At 40.1% G+C, this 24,006-nt stretch overlaps 1 protein-coding gene across 2 annotated transcripts in view; it reads left to right on the top strand.

The window, feature by feature from the left end:
- LOC136863906 (adipocyte plasma membrane-associated protein Hemomucin) overlaps nt 1–24,006 on the top strand; it is a 163,299-nt gene that overhangs the window by 118,393 nt on the left and 20,900 nt on the right. For both annotated transcript variants that reach the window (XM_067140319.2, XM_067140318.2), the window contains exon 7: nt 13,387–13,660. In XM_067140319.2, the coding sequence (XP_066996420.2) occupies nt 13,387–13,660 (274 nt within the window). The remainder of the gene's footprint in view (nt 1–13,386; nt 13,661–24,006) is intronic.

The following is a 24,006-nucleotide window of genomic DNA, read 5'->3' as shown; positions in this document are numbered from 1 at the left end:
ATGCATTTTAAATCTTAGAGTAATAGAGTAAAGATCCTCTTGTATTGTCATTCTAACCAATAATATATCATTCAGTGAAATATCAGAAGTTGCAGCAGATTCATCAAATACAACCCTTGTTTTGGTTGTTGAGCTACTAAGCTTCAAAACTGGATAATGGGGTATATAATAGGTTCCACCCTCATTCTCTAACCGAGTAGACATATCTACCTTAACCATACGCTCCATGGCCTCATACTCTCCCAGAAAATCACATTACTCATGCCTAAGTGAGGGCTTTCTGCTGAAACACCGTTCTGGTTGCATTAGTCTTGACATGGCATAATTGAAGAAGCTTCCCAGAACCTCAAGTTTCTACTTTAGGCGTAAGTGAACTATAAATCTACCTGTAGCATCCCTTGTTGTATTTACTGTTAAGTGTCTTTCAGTGGCTATCTCTTCCTTTGTCATGACTGGGGATATAAGTTCTTCTGTTTCCCAGAACTGCTGTGGCTAGGTGTCTAACCTGCCCTCAGACTTCAAAAAACGTGGCTTCAGTAGGACATTTTTCTTCTCTAAGATATTGTCCAGCAATAATCGTCCTCATTCAATGGCTTGGGAGTATAGGATAATCTGATGATAAAGTTGTACTACTGGGTGTCAGTAATGGCAAGAAATGCTCTGCTCCTATTACCAATTCAATATCACCTGGCTGGAAGAACTTCGGGTCAGCGAGCTTCAGGTCTCTGGGCAAGTTCCATTGCTCATGGTGAATGTAATAACTAGCATGCTCCCTGTGCTGAATGGAATGACAGAGCAATACCTAACAGTCGATTGCAACTGTAATTGCTTACAGCCTGTGTTCAAATGACAGCAAGTCACCAAGTGATTGAATCTGATTATCTGCCTGTGATAACTCCCAGTCTGACCTATTTGAAGAATAAAGTCCTGGAGTGCATTCAAAAGACTATTGAATGTACACTGCTAGGAAAAAAAAGTGCAGCATCCTCAAGGGTTTTGTTCAGTGGCACCAGGGTATAATATGTGCATACTGAGGGGTTGTTACGTTAGTGATTCATTTGTCACTGACATCTGCAATCAGATGGCACTTCAGAGGCCTGTCTTTGTGCACTCTGTTTTGATGCTGCAGGGAGTAACTGTGCTGAGGTTAGTGGTGAACAGTGTTTGCAGTATTCATTCTAGGATACAACCACACCCTGCCGATCAGTATGTGCTCCTGTTGGAACAACTGCAGTCACTTGAATGGGGTCACATTTTGGGCCTGCGGGAAACTGGATGGATGTATCAACGGATTACTGCACACGTTGGGCACATTGTATCTGTGGTGTGTCGCTTTCGGCAGTGGTCTGTGGAACATTCCCACACCTGTAGACCATGCTCCGGATGGCTGCGTAGTTCAGACTCGCGTCAAGATCAGTGTATTGTGCAAGCAGCGGTGGCCGCCTGAACATCATCCAGGAATGAAATCCGGTCACATGTTGCACCTGCCCTGTCATCAAGGGCCATTGGGAACCATCTGCTTGGAGCAGGATCACTATCACATGTGCCTCTGGCCAGGCTACCACTGACACCACGACACCGCCGAGGACAGCTGCTCTGTTGTCATGAAAGAGTTCACTGGAGAGGGGAATGGCGCTCTTGTTGTCTTCAGTGACGAGAGTAGGTTCTGTCTGTATGCAAGGAATCTACATACACGCGTATGGCATAGACTTGGTGAGCGGCCTTTTTCAGAGTGCATTCGCCCATGACATCCAGGTCTCACCCCAGGCTTCGTGGTGTGGAGGGGGGCATCTGTTACAACTCGTGGTCACAGTTGGTGTTTCTGCAGTGTAATGTAACCAGTGCCTACTACATTGCACAGGTTGTTGTCCCTGCGGTACTGCCATTTCTTCGACAGGAAGGTGATGTGCTTTTTCAGCAGGACAGTGCACGTTCACATACAGTTGCTGCGACGTAACATGCTCTCCGTGACGTACAACTGCGCTGGCCAGCAAGATCACCAGATCTCCCACCAAGTCAACACGTATGCAACATGATGAAGCGGGAACTTAGGCGTTCTCCAGAGTCTGCATGAACAATTGCCGAATTTGGGGCACAGTATCACAGGATGGCATTCGGCACCTTTATGATCTTTTGCATGCGTGAATACACACCTGCATTGTCGCCAGAGGGGGGTACACTGTGTATTGATGCGACTGTTTGGGCACCCTTTATTGTGAAGTGTGTTTCATTTGGTCTGAGTCTGTAATCATATACTCCTGCAATGATGCAACTACCTGTCACTTCGCTTTTAAATAAAATGACCTTGTCCTTGAGGATGTTAGATTTATTTCCCGACAGTGTTTAGAATTCCATAATCGTTCTGCATTTGTTTTATTAGATACTGATTTTAGTGTTAAGAGCTAGTGGCTGCTATTACTGTATTTACTTATGTATTAGACTCCCACGCATACTAGACCCCCTTGGCTTTTTGAGACTAAAATGAAAAAAAAAAATCTCGCATACAAGACCCCCCAACGTAATTAGTCAGAGAACAACGATTCCGCTTTGAAGCGGGAACAAGCCTTACTGCAGCTCTGATATCACACAAATTTGTGAATAGTTTTGTCCGTACGACCCATGCAATGAAAACATGCGTCGAAGTCATGCGGTACATATCTGTTACATAGTTAAGAAATGTCCCGCCTCCATAGTGTAGGCCTACTGCAGCTCTGATCACGTCACACAAATAGATGAAAAGGTTTGTGTCTGACCCACGCATTGCAAGCACGCATCAGTTATGTGTTTTGTGGTTAAGAATGTCTGTCAGTGTAACGGTTAGCACAATTAGCCGCCGTTCTCGGGAGTCTGAGTTTGATTCCCGGAGCATATTGCCAGAGGTTTACGAATGGCAGGAAGGTTGATTTGCGGTACAAATGGTACATGCAACTCCCTTCCACTGGGGGGCCTGTCTAAAAAGAGCTGCACCGCCCCGGAATGAGGAAACGAGTTTACTATAGTTAAGAAATATTCACGATTGTTGCTATTAATATAGCAGGCGAGATCATTAACAAAGTGATCGTTAAATATCTTGTAACTCAAGCCAATATAGGTTTTTTTTTTGAGAGAAGCTTGTGATAAATACAATCCAATCATAACCATTGTTTTACTCGCCAATGTACCTCAATAATAATAATTAATAATAATAATAATAATTTTACGTCCTTACTTGATGTTTTTCAGAGACGCCAAACAAAACATACTATGAGTTAATAAAAACATTGAGACAACGATCGTACGACATTAATCATTGTGATGATAAAACGCATTACCGCCACCCCTGTCGATATCCATAAATGTGGCAAACTTTCCTGTTATTTCTTTTTAATCTTCCATCTTGGAACTTCTGGCACTATGCGGGCACTTGACAGAATACCTAACCTAAACATTGCAGTTTCTCTTATCTCATTTACAGCTCTTTAGGTAAATCCTGACGTGACAGATGTGGAGAACAAGCTTGAAATATACTTCAAAATAAAGGTTTGGCTTTCAACAGCCACGGTTATCCGGACAACGCTTCCAGTCACTTATGTATTACACTCGGAAGTACAACTCGTAACATACACTAGTTATCAACTGGTTGTTGGGCACGCTTTCTAGTTACTACAGCATGGCTTTATTCGGAAGGAGTGGCTTCTGCTACACGTACACCAACTCGTAATATCAGAGACCATCTCCAGAAACCATTTGGGAATAGATTCTCACGGTTTTGACTCTTGATGTAGGATGCTAAATAGTTTATTATGTCACCTATTCAATACATTAGAAATTTTAAACATTTAGGAGTTATGGTTCATGGTGTGGGTTACTGTAGTCACGTCCTAGTTCGTGAACCATGGGCAACGGCTGAGCGGCCTAGTAGGTGGTCCTGAGAGTCAGGATATCAGTTGCTATGGAATGGGAGTGGGCATCTCAGACATATTCTGAATCATGGCCCTCCTTGTGCTCAGGCGGCTAGGACTATACAATTCACCGGTGGCCCATAACCCGTTAGAGGAGAGATCCTCACTTGGACTATGTGCAAGTAGGGTAGCATCCTGCTTCATGAATTTACTGAGCTCAGAACATTTTAAACAATCCTCGGACCTATGGGAGTAACGGAGTCCCACTCCCATTTGACAGGCGAGGGACTCATTGGAAACAACTTGGCGAATGAAATGGAGTTCGATGGGGTGCTATCAATATTAATGGGGCTTATGGAAGAAAGAAAGTAGAACTGGCTGAGTCAGCAAAGAGGATGCATCTGGATGTGCTAGGAATAAGTGATATTCGGGTAAGGGGAGATAACAAGGAAGAGATAGGAGATTATAAAGTGTACTTGACGGGTGTTAGAAGGAAGGGCAGGGTCTGGCGTAGGACTGTTTATCAGGAATACCATTGCACGCAACATAGTTTCTGTTAGGCACGTAAATGAGCGAACGATGTGGGTAGATTTGTCAGTTGGAGGAATTAGGACTAGAATTGTCTCCGTGTATTCACCATGTGAGGGTGCAGATGAGGATGAAGTTGATAAGTTGTATGAAGCATTGAGTGACATCGTGGTCAGGGTCAACAGCAAGGATTGAATAGTGCTAATGGGCAATTTCAACGCGAGAGTTGGGAATATAACTGAAGGATACAAAAGGGTGATTGGTAAATGTGGGGAAGATATGGAAGCTAATGGGACTGGGAAGCATTTGCTGGACTTCTCTGCTAGTATGGGTTTAGCAGTTAACGAATACATTCTTCAAGCATAAGGCTATTCACCGCTACACATGGGAGGCTAGAGGTACCAGATCCATAATAGACTATATCTTAACCAACTTTGAATTCAGGAAATCTATTAGGAATGTACGAGTTTTCTGGGGATTTTTCGATGATACAGACCACTATCTGATCTGTAGTGAACTAAGTATCTCTAGGCCTAGGGTACAGAAAGTGAAATCTGTCTGCAAACTAATAAGGGTAGAATATCTCCAGGACGAGGAAATTAGACAGAAGTACATGGACATGATTAGTGAGAAATTTCGAACAGTGGACAGTAAGCAGGTTCAGGATATAGAAAGTGAATGGGTGGCATACAGGGATGCTGTAGAGAAACAGCAAGGGAATGCCTAGGAACAACTGTGTGTAAAGATGGGAAAAGGCGAACATCTTGGTGGAATGATGAAGTGAGAGCAGCTTGTAAACGTAAAAAGAAGGCTTATCATAAATGGCTCCAAACAAGGGCCGAGGCAGACAGGGATTTGTACGTAGATGAAAGAAACAGAGCGAAACAAATAGTTGCTGAATCAAAAAAAAAGTCGTGGGAAGATTTTGGTGATAATCTGGAAAGGCTAGGTCAAGCAGCAGGGAAACCTTTCTGGACAGTAATTAAGAATCTTAGGAAGGGAGGGAAAAAGGAAATGAACAGTGTTTTGAGTAATTCAGGTGAACTCATAATAGATCCCAGGAAATCACTGGAGAGGTGGAGGGAATATTTTGAACATCTTCTCAATGTAAAAGGAAGTCATCCTGGTGGTGTTGTGAACAGCCAAGCTCATGGGGAGGAGGAAAATGATGGTGGTGAAATTATGCTTGAGGAAGTGGAAAGGATGGTAAATAAACTTCATTGTCATAAAGAAGCAGGAATAGATGAAAGTAGACCTGAAATGGTGAAGTATAGTGGGAAGGCGGGGATGAAATGGCTTCATAGAGTAATAAAATTAGCATGGAGTGTTGGTAAGGTACCTTCAGTTTGGACAAAAGCAGTAATTGCACCTATCTATAAGCAAGGGAACAGGAAGGATTGCACCAACTATCGAGGTATCTCATTGATTAGTATACCAGGCAAAGTATTCACTGGCATCTTGGAAGGGAGGGTGCGATCAGTCGTTGAGATGAAGTTGGATGAAAACCAGTGTGGTTTCAGACCACAGAGAGGCTGTCAGGATCAGATTTTCAGTATGCGCCAGGTAAATGGAAAATGCTACGAGAGGAATAGGCAGTTGTATTTATGTTTCGTAGATCTAGTGAAGCATATGACAGGGTACCGAGGTAAAAGATGTTCGCTATACTGGGGGACTATGGAATTAAATGTAGATTATTAACATCAATCAAAGGCATTTATGTTGAGAATTGGGCTTCACTGAGAATTGATGGTAGAATGAGTTCTTGGTTCAGGGTACTTGCAGGGGTTAGACAAGGCTGTAATCTTCACCTTTGCTGTTCGTAGTTTACATGGATCATCTGCTGAAAGGTATAAAATGGCAGGGATGGATTTAGTTAGGTGGAAATGTAGTAAGCAGTTTGGCCTATGCTGATGACTTGGTCTTAATGGCCGATTGTCCCGCAAGCCTGCAGTCTAATATCTTGGAACTTGAAAAGAGGTGCAATGAGTATGGTATGAAAATTAGCCTTTCGAAGACTAAATTGATGTCAGTAGGTAAGAAATTCAACAGAATTCAATGTCAGATTGGTGATATAAAGCTAGAACAGGTCGATAATTTCAAGTATTTAGGTTGTGTGTTCTCCCAGGATGGTAATATAGTAAGTGAGATTGAATCAAGGTGTAGTAAAGCTAATGCAGTGAGCTCGCAGTTGCGATCAACAGTATTCTGTAAGAAGGAAGTCAGCTCCCAGACGAAACTATCTTTACATCGGTCTGTTTTCAGACCAACTTTGCTTTACGGGAGCGAAAGCTGGGTGGACTCAGGATATCTTATTCATAAGTTAGAAGTAACAGACATGAAAGTAGCAAGAATGATTGCTGGTACAAACAGGTGGGAACAATGACAGGAGGGTACTCGGAATGAGGAGATAAAGGCTAATTTAGGAATGAACTCGATGGATGAAGCTGTACGCATAAACCGGCTTCGGTGAAGGGGTCATGTGATTAGAATAATAACAGTAAAAGGGGTTAGATTAATTTATAGACACAGTAGTCGGCACCAATGCGTAAAGCCACAGGATATTTTAGCAGTGTCCAGCAGTGGTGGTCCGAAGAATCATTGACGTAACTCTATTAGAAAATCTTAGGAAATTATAAAGTTTATATATATTTACATGGAAGCAGTTTGGGGAGAAAGGGTACAAAAGGGTACAAAGTGTCTGGCACCAATGTTCATAACAGTAATTACTGCCGTTGGTTGACGATTACAGTTTGACAGGGCAACTACACAGTAATATTTACGTTATTCTATTGAACAGTTGGGAAATTACAAGCTTATAATACATATTTACAAGGGAGCAGTTTGGGGATAAAGGATACAAAATGTCTGGCACCAATGTGCATCACATTATTTCTGCCGTTGGTTGATGATTGCAGTATTAACAAGGCAACTACACAGTAATAAGCGGTGTGGTTTGACCTCAGTTCATAATTATTGGAATGCTAGGAAAAAAAATTGCAACATTTTTTAAGATTGCCAAATGAGGTTCTGTTAGGCGATAGTCATACTGCAGTGAGATTTCCTTCTACTTCAACCATACATTTTGTACGCTGGAGGGTCATTTGCACCAGTGTTGCCAGTTTAGCTTGGATCTGCATGTCAATCATTGTTTGATATAATTTCCACAAACAGCTGGTGTACATTCACATTATATTTGTAGCACTTTTCCATTATTTGCCTGACGATGATGTGGCCTGTCATTGATCTGCCCTGTTAAAAGCCACCCTGGTAGTCTCCTAGTATCTGCTCAACCAGTAGAATGGGACTCATATAAAGAACCTTGGCTAAGACTTATAAGCCACACTAAGCAAAAATATGCTTCAATAATTTTCACAGATTTTTTATGAATTGTGTAAATAATTGCTAAACTTCAATGTTCTGGCATTTGTTCTGCTTCCCAAACTTCCTCAATTAGCTGGTGAACAAGATGCATGAGCTGTTCTCTTCCATATTTCATCTCAGCTGAAATGTTAATATTTCCTGGAACCTTAATATTCAAGTACTTAATTGCTGTCTTCACTTCTATGAATGGTGCAGGTACTGATTTTAAATCTAGGCTGGGATCCTGCTAAAGCCTGTCCATCCTATTCTTTCTCTTGTTCCAATATCGCAGTCTCTGCAGCAACATTCAGCATTTCACTAAAATATTCAGCCCACCGGTCAAGAATCTGGTCTCTTCCACTAATCATATTTCCTTCTTTATCTCTATACAATACAGCTCGTGGTTGAAAACATTGCTGTAATTCCTTTATTTTCCCATAGAGCTTCCTTACTTCTGCTCTGTAATCCATTTCCTCTCTGCCTCTCTTCTTTCTTCTGTAAAGCCTGTCTGCCTCTTTTTTTTTCATAAATTCTTCTACATGGATTCTTGTTTTCCTGCTAAACATTTTCTTCCTTGCCTCATTTCTCTTCAGTTGCTCTTCTGCATTCATCAATTCACAGTTGTCTTTCTTTCCTCCACCCCTAATACTTCATCAGCAGTTTCGTTCAAACCATCCCTCAATTAAACCCCATTTCCCTTCAGTGTTTTCCACTGCCCAGTTTTGATGTTTAGCCTCAAATTTCTTTTCCAGCCTGGATGCATGTAGCTGGGTGGTTTTCTTATATTTCAATTTTGAAACCATGTATCTCCTTGAAGCCTTCTCTTTCCTGGTAGATGTATAGATTGCAATACACTGCTTATGTTTCACTCGTACCAAATAATGATCTGAATCCCAGTCAGCCCCTCTACAACTGTTAGCTTGCATGATATCAGATGCGTGTCTCCTATCGATTACTATGTGGTCTATGTGATTAAAGGTGCTACTATATGATATTCTTTCCCTGAAACCATGTACTCTTCATCATCATTGAGTTTCCTGTGCAAAAAATCAATCAGCCTTTATCTATTATTTGACACATCATGCAAGTTTGCCTTCTCAGTCCCAAGTTGCTATGTACCTATACATATCATATTATGTATGTTATGTTCCAATCATACATACATACTTTGATTCTGACTGAGTCCAGCAGCATTTGAACAGGCTGAAATGTGTTAGCACCATGTTGGTAGATCTACCAGCACAAAAAAGACCTCCTGTGGGACAAAATTCTGGCACCATAACTAGAGCCCTGCGCGGATATACAAAATATTTTCTGCAGATATTGTCAGTATTTAATGAAAGTACATTATACCAAAGTTATTGAAACGGATAGGTACATTAACATAATACAATACGCCTGACACCTGGCACCAGAACCCCTACAGTTACAGGTTAATGAAGGATTTTCTCTTGCGACAACTACCGACGTATTGACCTTTGTTCCTTATTTCCATTAATTGTGGGCAGGAGCCAGTTAGGCTCGGGTCATATTTATGGCTTTATGGTCTCAAGGCTCTTTATATATCACCATTCTCCCATACCACTGTCAAGGGTTGCCTAACCACAAGCAAAAATAAGAGTATACCTGAGTGAAAATCAATAAACTTCATTATTTAGAAATTAACAGCAAAACTGTCCGCACTGCCATACAGTTTGCATCCACCAAAACACTAACTTCGCGGATACTTCTAAAAACAAGAAAGGTGTTTTTTAATCCACCTATTCAATACTTTTAATTTTCACTTATAGTGGTTACATAAACAGACTATCGGTTATGTGGGACATGTTTCGCCCTCAATTAAGGGCATCTTCAGCCTAAAAACAATCTTCAAGAGTACATCTAATATTAAATATCGAAGCTAAAAGTTTAGCTAGTTACTAAAATTCGGGATATAAAAATGTGAATAATGATACATTATAACAAACACGATAATGGAAACACTGTCAATGAATAAACTATAATCTTGTCGCAGACTAAAACTTGTTCCATTAAAATTCTAATTAAAATAGAATAAAATAAAATAGAATAAATTAGAATTTTAATGGAACAAGTTTTAGTCTCCGACAAGATTTTAGTTTATTCATTGACAGTGTTTCCATTATCATGTTTGTTATAATGCATCATTATTCACATTTTTATATCCCGAATTTTAGTAACTAGCTAAACGTTTGGCTTCTATATTTAATATTAGATGTACTCTTGAAGATTGTTTTTAGGCTGAAGATGCCCTTAACTGAGGGTGAAACATGTCCCATTTAACTGATAGTCTGTTTATGTAACCACTATAAGTGAAAATTAAAAGTTTGAATAGGTGGATTAAAAACACCTTTATTGTTTTTAGAACTGTAATTTTCAATACGGACCAAAAATGACATTTATAATATGTAATATGCGCGGATATCTGCATCCATGCAGGGCTCACCATAACATCTCTAAAAGCCCTCAGAGTAGTTAGTGGAATTTAAAAGATATAACCTTCTTCTTCTTGTTCTACTTCTTATTAAACATTTATTTTGTTGTCCTCTAAGCTGAAGGTTTGGAAACCCTAACTTTGTGTGAACATTTCCTTAGAGAAATTCCTGGAGACATCGAATACTTCACAAAATGTTTGCTAACCTTTCCACAGTCAGTATGTGGGATTTTTTTGTCGGATGTTTATCCTGTCACTGTGAATATATTCATAATTTGAAATGCCATGACGTATTGGGACCTCTGATTTTCGAAGTTCTTCATGTAATTGTCTGCAGTACAAATACCTTACGACCGGGCGAGTTGGCCGTGCGCGTAGAGGCACGCGGCTGTGAGCTTGCATCCGGGAGATAGTAGGTTCGAATCCCACTATCGGCAGCCCTGAAGATGGTTTTCCGTGGTTTCCCATTTTCACACCAGGCAAATGCTGGGGCTGTACCTTAATTAAGGCCACGGCCGCTTCCTTCCAACTCCTAGGCCTTTCCTATCCCATCGTCGCCATAAGACTTATCTGTGTCGGTGCGACGTAAAGCCCCTAGCAAAAAAAAAACAAAAAAAAACCTTACGATCTGTCAAAAAGCCAAAACCCAGCCCCAAAGAGCCTCGGCCTACCAAGTGGTCGCTGCTCAGCTCGAAGGGCTGCAGATGACGAGATGTTGTATGGTCAATACAACAAATCTTTTTGGCTTTCTAGACAAGGGTGCTATCTCCCTCTTGGCTAGCTCCTCAATTGTAATCACGTAGGCTGAGTGGACCTAAAACCAGCCCTCGGATCCGGGTAAAAATCCCTGACCTGGGCAGGAATTGAACCTGGGGCCTCCTGGTAAGAGGCGGATATGCTACCCGTACACCATTGGGCCGGCTTCATCAGAAATCAAAACCCTAAATTTTGTTGCTTCTTGGTCATTCTATACACCATTGTCATTTGAGCAAATTATCTGGCTGGCTATCAGGGGAGGAGTTGTGAGTAATTTGTGTGTGCTGGTCGGGAAGCCAGGTTGACAGAGAATGTGTCTAATTGTCATTAGGTGATGCATCAAGCTAGCAGCAGATACATATTACTGTTAGATGCAGCATATCAAGGTAAGTGGGGGATGGTATTTGTGTGTGAAGATATTTGATGGTAAAATAAATATCATTTTCTTCCTGCACAGGATGTTTTCTCTTTAAAATTTTATCTTGTAGGATAAGGTACCCTATTTCTAATAATCCAAGCCATGTGTTTTTTCTTAGAATTTCATGTGAAAAATAAAGGGTCTTCTTGCATTCACGACCTAACAGTAATGAACACCACTGGCAGCTACCACTGTAACCACATTGCTTCCCATCACCTTGCACACGTGCACGAGTGTCTTTATTTTACATTGTTAGTCGCGGCAGTCGAATATAGAGTGCTTCTGTGTAACGTCGCTGGTTCTCGGAAAATAGTGAAGACAGAATGACATTCTACTAGCGTATACAGAAACATTTCTCTAATCCACAGAATGGCATCAAAACATCAGGCTTACTCTCTTGAGCTAATTGCATTGGAATACCGAAGATTCGTAGAGACACGTGAAACAGATATTGCTGTCAAATTTTCAGTTGGTTCTCATTGATATTATGATGCCAATTGTAAGTTAATGGTCATTAAACACGCAAAAATGAAGAATAATTGTGTAGCTGCAAGAAAATAGGGCATAGCTAAAGCCAATGTTCTGCGTTAGCATGAAGACAAATATAGCTTTTAAAATACGTATGTACAGAAAATGCATTCAGAGGCCTGCAATAAGGATGCTTTACAGAATTCTAAGATGAAAAGAGATATGTGCACGAAAAATGCAAGGGCCGAATGGCCATACAATGGCGCACAAACTCTTCTACCCTCAATGTTTGGGTCTTTATTATTAAGCTGGCAAGCGAGAGGTGCATCTAACGGCAGCCAGTTGCATCTGACGTTTGGTAAAAGTAACAGTTTTACAGACAACAGGAATACTTTAGATATGGATCATCATATTGTAGAGACACGTGGAACAAGTATTGCTGGCATATTTTTAACAGGTTCTCTCTGATATTATGATGCCACTTTTAAAGTAATGGTTATTAAAAAAGCGAAAATAAAGAATGATTGTGCAGTCACAAGAAAATACAGCATAACTAAAGCCAACGTTTTGTGCTATCATGAAGGTTGTCTAGAAACACGTACTGTACAAGAAAGGCATTCAGTGGCCCTCAACAAGGATGCTTTAAAGAACTCTGATATGAAATTGTGAGGTATGTGCACGAAAAACGCAAGGGTGGCATGGCCATAACACGAGATGCGATACGAATGCAGGCTCGTGAAAGGAATTCCCTGAACTTTCAAAGGCAGTTTCACATATCTCTAGTGAAGTATTAGGGAAGAAAGTAGGATTTACATGATACTTGTGAGTTTATTTTATTTCTCAGATTATTTTTGAAATTTGTTATAAATAAAATTATGATTTCACAAAGCACTTTTTTTAAGCCTGATTGAATTTTTTTTTTGGAGGAAAAAGTGGGGTTCGTCTTGCATTTTCAGGGTCATCTTGGATTTGGAGAGATAAAGTAATATCTGACTTGTTTCTGGGCTTCAAAGTAAAAATATCACAGTGAGAACAATACTGCACATCTGACAATGCCCTTCCTATCCATTATTTTCCTTAAGACTGGTCATGCCTCCCAGTCACATATGGCTATGCAGTCCATAAGAAAATTTTTCGTTGTGTTCATTTTCCTACGTGGGTGTGTAAAAGAAAATGAACCTTAGCGGAACGTAATGTAGGAATGTGTGTTTGCATGATGTATTTATGCACTCCTAGGTTCATTTTCCGTTACACATAATTATAGGAAAATGAACACAACAAAAATTGTTCTGATGGATTGCATATCCATATGTGCCGGGAGGCATAACAAGTCTTACTGAAAATAATGGATAGGAAATACATTGTCAGATGTGGTATTGTTTACGCAGCAACATTATACTCATAATACTTGAACCGTATTGTAACTTGTGTCAATCATTAATATTTATAAAATTGATAATTGTAATCCTGCTGGTCTGTAGTGGTATAATAAAATGTTTTCCATTCTCCTTTGTTTCATATAGGTACTATTTGAAGGGACCGAAACAAGGGACCAATGACATATTTATTGATGGTCTCCCTGGTCTTCCAGACAACTTAAAATCAGATGGTGAAGGAGGCTTCTTTGTACCTCTAGTTGCTGCCAGAGATGCCATGCAACCTGTTGTAAGCCAAATACTGGGCCCTTACCCCATAGTACGAAAATTCTTGGCAAGGCTGATGGCAATGATTGAAATGCCCTTCCACTATGTCAATCGCATCTATCCAAATTACTACACAAAACGAGCTGCGCACTGGGTAAGTATGAATATTTTCTTCTGTAAAAATAGTGTATTTCTTATGGACTGTAAAATAACACTGGCAGGTTGTAGATATGGCTCCTTTGAGGGCGAAATATTGCTTACATTTTAAAAATTTGTGCATTCAATTAGATCCTTAATCCATACTGAGGTGCACTTAGTTCTGTGACGCTAGTGGTCTCATGTCAGTCCTTTTGCCGCCCTTGGTTGTTGTACTGCAATTGAAAGAAGGAATATCCCTTGAGGGTCCACCTATTCAATACTTCATATAGCCTTATTTGATTACATATACATTTATTAAACTATCCAATTGCGAGACATGCTTCGCCTTAAATTTAAGGCATCCTCAGCCGCCTTAAATGTTTTTAAGATTAAAATTATTAATAAAATTCTTAGGCTGTAAAACATATGTTCTATACCTTATACAAGTTAATATGAAACAATGTGGATTGCCTTTATCTGTAAAACACACATTAAAATATGATGCAGATTATAAAAACAGTTCACACAGCAACATAATTTTTTTAAATTCTTAACTATAAAAATATATGTGCATAGATGATTTTTTTATGTAGTTAGTAGTTTATCACAGGTCTTCTGTAACAACTTATGATAATTGAAATTTATTGAAGTTAGCTGCTTTATTGTTGTGCTTATTTAGTGTACGGAAGAGCGGGGGCTTCTCAAGGTTAATTCTGAAGAATAACTTGGAACTCGTTTTCTCGTAACAAAATAGATGATGTGGTGTGTGGTCTTATTAAAAGTCTGAAAGAAGAACAACAAGAAAGTAACTAAAATGAAGAAAACTTAAAGATTTGGAAAATTGGGGATATAGGTGTGTTTGAACTTGCCCCCTTACTACTTCTCTTGCAGCTGACTCTCGTGAAGTGACGTGCCCTGCTTTATTGTGTATCATTACTGCCTTTTCTCAAAGCACTCACAGACAAAACAAAGAATTTCAGAAAAAAAATAAAGCAGAACAAAATCATCACAAAGGCCGATAAGGGTGGCGCTACAGTTACTATGGATAAAAAGGTCGTCATAGCAGACTAGAAATAGACTAATTCATAAAAATTCTAGAGTTCGTACTTAATAATAATTGTTTCACTTTCAACCAGAAAATCTAGCATCAGAATGGTCTGCCGTTGCGAGCTCTGGCTTCAGATATTTTAGGTGATATCTGTCATAAAGAAGATACAGGGCTTAGTCAATCAATCAATCATCAATACTGATCTGCATTTAGGGCAGTCGCCCAGGTGGCAGATTCCCTATCTGTTGCTTTCCTAGCCTTTTCCGAAATGATTTCAAAGAAATTGGAAATTTATTGAACATCTCCCTTGGTAAGTTATTCCAATCCCTAACTCCCCTTCCTATAAATGAATATTTGCCCCAGTTTGTCCTCTTGAATTCCAACTTTATCTTCATACTGTGATCTTGCCTACTTTTATAGACGCCATTCAAACCTATTCGTCTACTAATGTCATTCCACGCCATCTCTCCGCTGACAGCTCGGAACATACCACTTAGTCGAGCAGCTCGTCTTCTTTCTCTCAATTCTTCCCAACCCAAACATTGCAACATTTTTGTAACGCTACTCTTTTGTCGGAAATCACCCAGAACAAATCGAGCTGCTTTTCTTTTGATTTTTTCCAGTTCTTGAATCAGGTAATCCTGGTGAGGGTCCCATACACTGGAACCATACTCTAGTTGGGGTCTTACCAGAGACTTATATGCACTCTCCTTTACATCCTTACTACAACCCCTAAACACCCTCATAACCATGTGCAGAGATCGGTACCCTTTATTTACAATCCCATTTATGTGATTACCCCAGTGAAGATCTTTCCTTATATTAACACCTAGATACTTACAATGATCCCCGAAAGGAACTTTCACCTCATCAACGCAATAATTAAAACTGAGAGGACTTTTCCTATTTGTGAAACTCACAACCTGACTTTTAGCCCCGTTTATCAACATACCATTGCCTGCTGTCCATCTCACAATATTTTCGAGGTCACGTTGCAGTTGCTCACAATCTTGTAACTTATTTATCACTCTATAGAGAATAACATCATCCGCAAAAAGCCTTAAATCCGATTCCACTCCTTTACTCGTATCATTTATATATATAAGAAAACATAAAGGTCCGATAACACTGCCCTGAGGAACTCCCCTCTCAACTATTACAGGGTCAGACAAAACTTCACCTACTCTAACTCTCTGAGATCTATTTTCTAGAAATATAGCAACCCATTCAGTCACTCTTTTGTCTAGTCCAATTGCACTCATTTTTGCCAGTAGTCTCCCATGATCCACCCTATCAAAAGCTTTAGACATAACTGTGGATTCGGTATGTGGATGACACATTCATTATTATAGACCAGAGGTGCTCGTGCCAGGCATTCCGTCCCGCGGGCGCCCAGCACTGTAAGCGGTGGGGCGGGCAGGCAGGCGATGAGCGTATGCTATTCACAGGCTGTGAAGGTTGGGGGAAGTCCTCCCAGTCACTTTCGATCACTGCGGCAATACCTGAGTTTGAAATGGAGTCAGAGAATAATGAAAGAGGGCAGAAATCCACATCATTTTTAGTTTACGCTGTCAGAAATAAGTTATTTATGTTCATTGCAGTTTATGTATTTTGACCGGATACAATAAAGTGTTAGGCCAACAACCTCAAATATTTTCATAATGTACGTATTGATTTTCACTATTAAATTTTAAGAGGTGCTTTAGAAACATTTCTAATACAATACAAAGTTAAGGTGGATAAGCTGTGGTTTGTGGTTGTTTGGTTTTAAATTATCTGATAAACTGTCTGGCTGCATGGCTAAATTGTTAGCGTGCTGGTCGCCTACTGTTGTCAATTCAGAAGACCTGCACCAGGCCCCTCAGGCGGCCACACGCCATATTATTATTATTATTATTATTATTATTATTATTATCTGATAAACTCGTCAACAATCCAATCATGCTTACCGGGAATAACATCAGTTACGTTATTTATTTGAAGGCAATCCTGTAGATACTGGTAGATATATTTTCATTGTTGTTGTACTTTAATCTTGGATAGTAACTATCTTTATCCTCACTCATGATGAAACTCCCCCTCACCATTTGCAGGCTAGCTGTTATCATCGGACGCCTGTTAAATTTTTAATACTATTTTCCGAAATTCAGTGAACGGAGGAAGTCGCACAACACTACAACGCTGCGCAAAATCAAGCAGTAAACTGGTCGAATGATGTGATTATTACTTTTTGCTTAATGAATAACAGGAATTTTACTTTTAAAAAAAATGGAAATACTGTCATGTCCATCCAAGGAATTGTAAATCGTAGCTTGTATGCTGAAACCCTGTACCTATGTAAATTGTAACAGAAAAATTATAACGTGTCAGTTTCTTTGAATCAATAAATGTAAGAAAATAAAACTGACTCTTTATATCGAGCGCAGTAAAAATCAATTCTGATTATCTTGAAAAGGTCAGGTTTATTTTTCGATTATAGCGCTTCATTTTAAGTACTGCACCCCAATCAGCATTTCGCTGAGTAGTGGAGGAGAGCTTCATCATCACAACTGAACATCAATGCTTCCTCGCTTCCCTGCAAAGTGTGTCCGCTCTCTCGTTTCACTGTGACGTATGCCTGTTGTAAGCTGCCCGCATTTGTCACGCCAGCCTGGCCGCACTGGGCAAGTCTCAACAGGCGCCTAGCTGAGCATCTCTGTTATAGACCAACATTTAAATAATATGGCCAATATTCTCCAATATCTCAACTCGTTGGATTGGAACTCATTAGATTAAACTATAATAGGCTGCTTGTTTTTGAGCATTGGGATGTAGGGAGTTATTTTTCATTGTGATAGGTGATAAGGTTAGCTTTCTGTAGATTTGGTAAATGAATCCGTCTCTCTCATGTAAAATGGTGACATCTAAAAAACTGAGAGAGTTGTCGGTTTCATCTTCTACTGTAAATTTTAATTCACCGTGCTTTTAAATTATTCCTTTCCCTTAGAGAATTGAACAGGGAACTACAATTTATATGGGATATGGCCAGATTTAATGGATTTAATATCGGTTTGGTTAATAAAATAATAAGAAAGATAAGAAATAAGCATTTTTCTAAGTTCACAACCTTTACTTACAGTAATCTGTACGTTATCAAATTTATTTAAAGAACAAGATTTTCAGACATCTTTCTCGGCCCATAACACCAAGGCATGTTTTTAAATCACAATAGTGTTAATTCCAATAAAGACTGTTATTCTGGCTCAGAGATTTAGACACTCACAAAACCTCTTAAATTGAGCAAACGTGTAGAATTTTTTAAACTAGATACATGGAGCATGTCAGCTATGAGTGTCCATATGGAAGAGACAGGACATGCTTATACGTCTATTGACCAAGACTTAACCATCTTAAAGAGAGTTAGTAAAGGCGGTCTAATGAATGCTTTAGGAGACTTCTAAATATTTCTGGATCAATTCTTCAACAGTAATCATAATTTGAACGCTATAATAGACAACAAAAATCCTCTTTATGTTCAAATTCCACACTTCCTTGAAATACTGGGGATAAAAAGACATATTTCAAGCAGTAAATAAATCCCTGCCTCCAATCGCCTTGGCCGCTAACAAGCCCCCTTCCCCAATTGCTGCAGTTCCCCCCCTCCTCCACCTCCCCTGTTCACTCACAATGCACAGATAAAACACATGGCAAGCAGCAACAGCCAGTAAGACAGGGCACGTCACTTAATGAGAGTCAGCTGCAGGAGAGGAAGTAGGGGATGAGTTATCAACCAACCAGCCGACCGACCGACCTACCTTTCTTCATTGTATTTACTTTCTCCTTTTTCTTCTTTCACACTTTTAATAAGACCACACACCACATCTATTTTGTTATGATAAAACAAGGTCCAGCTTATTCTTCAGAATTAACCTCAAGAAGTCCCCTCTTCCGTACAATGAATAAGCACAACATAAAAGCAGTCCATCTCCTGACACGTTGCACGGCTTTCACACCCCACACCAGAAGTCCTGGCTTCACAAACTTGCAACATCATAGAATAAAATCGCTCTTCCACTAACAACCTTTTTCTTTCTGTACTGCTGATTATTTAAAAGGAAACAAAATGGGGGTAACACAAACTCTGTTCGCAGGACGGACACCTAGCTGTTAATGGGAGGTCATAGTTCGAAGCCCGATGCATCCAGCACAAAATTACTATTCCTGCATGCATGTGACATGAAGACTTTGAATGCCAGTTCTACTCCCATATCCACACAAAAAAAAAATAAAAAAAAATGGATACATGCTATAATGTGTACTAATCAAATGACACAAACTACTTATTGAACTGGCCGTCCATTTGGCGTAAACATTCCCTGATGGTTACATCAATACAACTGTTAAATAACCCCCCAAAACTACAAACACTCACAATTTTGAATTAAAAAACTAACTAAAAACATACATGGTGGAAAAGAATAAACTCCCATTAAAATGTCTACGAGTATTTACACAAATTTAAATCTCTCAGAATTGCTGCTACTGTACTCATGCCCTATATTACAGGCATATTTAGTCTAAAACCTAGCATTTAATATTTACAAGTTATTGATCTTAGTCATTTATTATTTACATATTAATGAATTTTAAAAGGAAAGGCCTTCACACTACATGCCATGCTCTAAAATGTACTTGTACTCTGCCTCAGCCCTTGAATGCCTCCGTCCATGGCAGGAGATCCATGTTGGTAGGCCTTAGTTCATCTCCTCTAGGTAGACTGCCATGATGGTTGGGTGCTGGTTCTCGTTCCGGGCACGTAGATCCATGGTCCTTTAGTCCTTACAATCGTATTTCAGACAAAGAACACACATGTTTATCTCTTATTCACATGTCTCCTTCTTACGCACCTTACGACACTCCCCTGTGGGTGGGGGATGCAGTTGCAGAATACATCCACGTTATCCCCTGCCTGTCGTAACAGGCGACTAGAAGGGGCCCCAGGGGCTCTCAGCTTGGGAGCATGGGTCAGCAACCATGGGTCCATTAGCTGAGTCCTGGAATTGCTTCCACGTACTTGTGCAAGGCTCCTCACTTTCATCTATCCTGTCTGACCTCTCTTTGTCAACTCTTATTCTTTTCTGAGCCTGATGGTATTAGAGCATTTGAGGCCTAGGGAGTCTTTCATTTTTACACCCTTCGTGGCCCTTGCCTTTTGTAACCTCCAAATAAGGAAGGTTACGAGTAATAGGAATAATAAAAATAATATTAATGTTTACTACCGTTGTGCATTCACATAGTTGGGCACTAATACGAGACATGACAATATGTACGAAATTTAAACTATAAGCACTTTAAGCACAGAAAATAATAACAGGATAACCACCATGACGGCTAAGAAAGGATAACAGGGAAGCGGCTGGGAACCATGTCCAGACGGTGGAAGGTATTGGCAATGCTGAAGAAGCGAAGTCAAATGTAATCCTAAACTTTACTTAACAAATTTGGATGAAAATTAAAACGTAAATAAATGACAAATATACCATTAAAATTTGAAAACAGAAATCCAGCAGTAATTACAATTTACCCCGAGGGTAGCATTTAGTTATCTAATCTTGTACCGGAACATCGCACACAACGTTCCGCTGTTTATGCCGACACTTTTAAAACACATGAAACTGTCAGAAAGAAAGAAAAGGAAGGTAACGTTACACTATTATGAAGATGTACATGTAAGAAAGAGAACAACGTTTAAAATATAATCTTGGTGCAGAGCACCTTCAGTAGGTAGCCCCCTCAAAAACACTTCTGAGAAAGGGTGCCCGTCCTAAAGGTGAATACTCCAAGATGAAGCGGAATTAATGAGACAGCCCCAGGGTGAAATTTACATATTATGATTACATCGAAAGGCGTTGAATATCTAATTTACAAAATCAACAAAGGGAACGGTCTCTTTACAAATGTGACGCGACTTACCGAAAAGGTTAAGTCATTCTAATAAAATGTGGAAGCTGAAGGAAAACACGGGTAAGCTCCGGCAAAAGAAATTAAACGGGATACTACATTTGAAGATAACCTGAAAAATGAAAAACAACTAAGTGCTTACCTGTTGGAGGGGCCAAGAAGACCCGTTACCTTGAAGGCAACCTTTCCCTTCACTGGTCAAACAGAAAAGACGCCTAGGAAGAGCAAGGCTCTAGTGAAACGCTTCTCTCCGGAAATTAGGAAACCTTACAACAGCCAATGAGCGTCCAATCTTTTTCCTTCACCTACCAATCACATTTAAGTTTATTTTCTCCAATTAGGGCCCAGAAATTAATGCTGACCAAGAACATTGAGAAGCATCGCGAAGTTACGAAATTGATGCAATATCCGGAAATATCCATGCCGATCTGGCACGTGTACACTACAGTATGTTTCCAAAATATTACATCTTACTTTATTTTCCCATGATAAAGAAACAATCTTGAAGCCATACGAAACTCAAACAATTCCAAAATTCACATACCGAGGAGAGACAAACCAATGCATAAATGCCAAATTAACCCATAAAATATATACAATTCCTCGCCGTCTTCCGAGTCCAAGTAATCGCTACACCTTTCTTCGTCCATTACTTCATTTTTCCAAATGATGGATCCCCCCTTCTCTCTCTCTCTCTCTCCCCCCTGTGGGTGGCGGACGTAGACGAAGAATACACCCACAGTATCCCCTGCCTGTTGTAAGAGGCGACTAAAAGGTGCGACCAAGGGATAATTGTATTAGAACCATGAAACAACTTGTGATTAGTACCATCACACGGGGAACACCATGGGTCACCTTTACGTGCGTGTAGTACCACTATGTTAGGTACACAGCAGGTTTGTGATTAGTAGCTGCAGAGAGCGGTTCACTGTGGGTTTACAGTACCTGTGATTAGTACCACTATATGCATAACACCACCAACAGTTCCATTATGTGAGGAGCACCATGGGTCTGGGCATTGCCTGTGATTAGTACCACTATATGAGTGACACCGTGGGTCTGCGTTGCCTGTGATTAGTACCCACTATGTGAGGAACACCACAGGAATTCCGGCGTCTGAGATTAGTACACCTATGTGAGGAACGCAACTGGTTTGCGTTACCTATGAGTGGTGCCATTATGTGAGAAACACCATAGGGCTGCGTTACCTCTGTGATGTACAATACTTGTGAGTAGTACCATAATGTGTGGAACACCGTGAGTCTACATTACTTTTGATTAGTATCGCAACTTGACAAATACCATGGTTCTACTTTTCTGCCTGCTTCCCTATGGGAATCAACATCTATATCACAAGCATTATACACTAGATTCAGGAATGTGCTTTAGAAGCAGTCCCTTGGTCAGTAATACTATTTTTTTAAGATCGTTTCTGGGAAGGTGGAGAATTGCAGGTCGGATCCACTTATTGGTTTATATTCATATTCATTCATTCTTCATCATCATGTTTTGAATTCTGGTCAATGGATGATTTTGGACTTCTAAAATTGTCATTACATTTCGTCTCATTTTGTAGCATTAGGGGCCGATGACCTAGATGTTAGGACCGTTTAAACAACAAGCATCATCAGTATCATCAGTATCATCATCATCATCATCATCATCATCATCATCTTGACGACACAGATATCTCCTGATTCTATGTCCCGAGATCAGGTTATTAAAAATCACTCGGCCGGGCTGAGTGGCTCAGACGGTTAAGGCGCTGGCCTTCTAACCCCAACTTGGCAGGTTCGATCCTGGCTCAGTCCGGTGGTATTTGAAGGTGCTCAAATATGACAGCCCCGTGTCGGTAGATTTACTGGCACGTAAAAGAACTCCTGCGGGACTAAATTCCGGCACCTCGGCGTCTCCGAAGACCTTAAAGTAGTTAGTGGGACGTAAAGCAAATAGCATTATTATTATTATAAAAATCACTCGTGTCTAGTTCATTTAATTACGTGTGTGAGTATCATTCCCTGTATATATTCTTGCTGTAACGATCTCAGCTCAGACTTACGTCACTCCCTTCATCTCAAGTGATGATGATGATGATCATCATCATGATGATATTCTGAGTTCATGTATAAAGTTGATCAAATAATCTCTCCGTGCACATGGCTGGCTACTTTACCTGTACTGATAAATGATTGTACATCAATCAAATGATGTTTCTTCCTCACAATATCCTTATAAATTAATTTCACAAAGGAAAAAGTTTCACGAGACCTGTTACCCGTCTGTCTTGCGTGAGATAGAAGAGATGGGTGTCCTTATATGACATCGATGAAAAAATGGCATAATCCTGGATGATTCTCCAACCACAAATCTGGATAACCCTTAACTACGGGGTGTTATGAATGAAATAGTGCAGTGGTCAGGTAGCCAGTATTATTAGTTGCAGTTTGAGATTGTCTGTAAAGAATCCATTTGTAAATTACTGAATTATGAGCATTGCATTATTTTCTTCTCTAGGTGAAGTCTTAAGTACTTGTTGGATGATAGCCAGATGGTTTCACAGAAAGTTCAACCGTTAGTTATTTAACACAGATACCTATTCTCATCACTTGTAGTATAGCAGAGTATGTAAATGGTCCTTATAAATTCAAATATCAATATCCTGACTTTTTGACTTCATGTCACACATTGTAGTAGTTAAATAATTGAAATGCAAGCAACAAAATCACTGCTGGTCCTACTCTTTTGTGATGTGGTTGGAGACTTCGATCACTAGAGATAAAACTCCATTTTCACAGTCTCAGGGCTTATGACTGAATTAAGCCACTCTTTTTTCCTAGAGGATTCCCTGATTCTTTGGCTGTACCTCTCTGTCCCGCTATAAGGACAGCTTGGGTGATGCAGACTAGCACCTTGCTCTTCAAACCCCAGCGAATATCCTCCACAGAGAGTGAAATAAACTTTTTTGCTAGTGGCTTTACGTTGCACCTACACAGATAGGTTTTATGGTGACTATGGGATAGGAAAAGCCTAGGAGTTGGAAGTGGCCGTGGCCTTAATTAATGTACAGCCCCAGCATTTGCGTAGTGTGAAAATGGGAAACCACGGAAAACCATCTTCAGGGTTGCCGACAGTGGGATTCGAACACACTATCTCCCGGATGCAAGCTGACAGCCACGCGCCCCTTACCGCATGACCAATTCGCCCGGTGAAATAAACTTTCTCATACCTCTTTTAGTCCTTGGTTCATACCCCGGTCAGGTACAACCCTTCCTTCGGTTTACTTTCCCCTTCTCCTCTCCATTTTGTTCCACCAAGACCAAGGATGGCTATGTTCTCTTTCGTGAACTCTGTCAGCTCTTCGGTCTTGTCAGTCA

Source organism: Anabrus simplex, chromosome 2, assembly GCF_040414725.1.
Source record: "Anabrus simplex isolate iqAnaSimp1 chromosome 2, ASM4041472v1, whole genome shotgun sequence".
Taxonomy (NCBI): domain Eukaryota; kingdom Metazoa; phylum Arthropoda; class Insecta; order Orthoptera; family Tettigoniidae; genus Anabrus; species Anabrus simplex.
The sequence above is the reverse complement of the archived record's forward strand: the minus strand, read 5'-3'. Positions and strand labels throughout refer to the sequence as shown.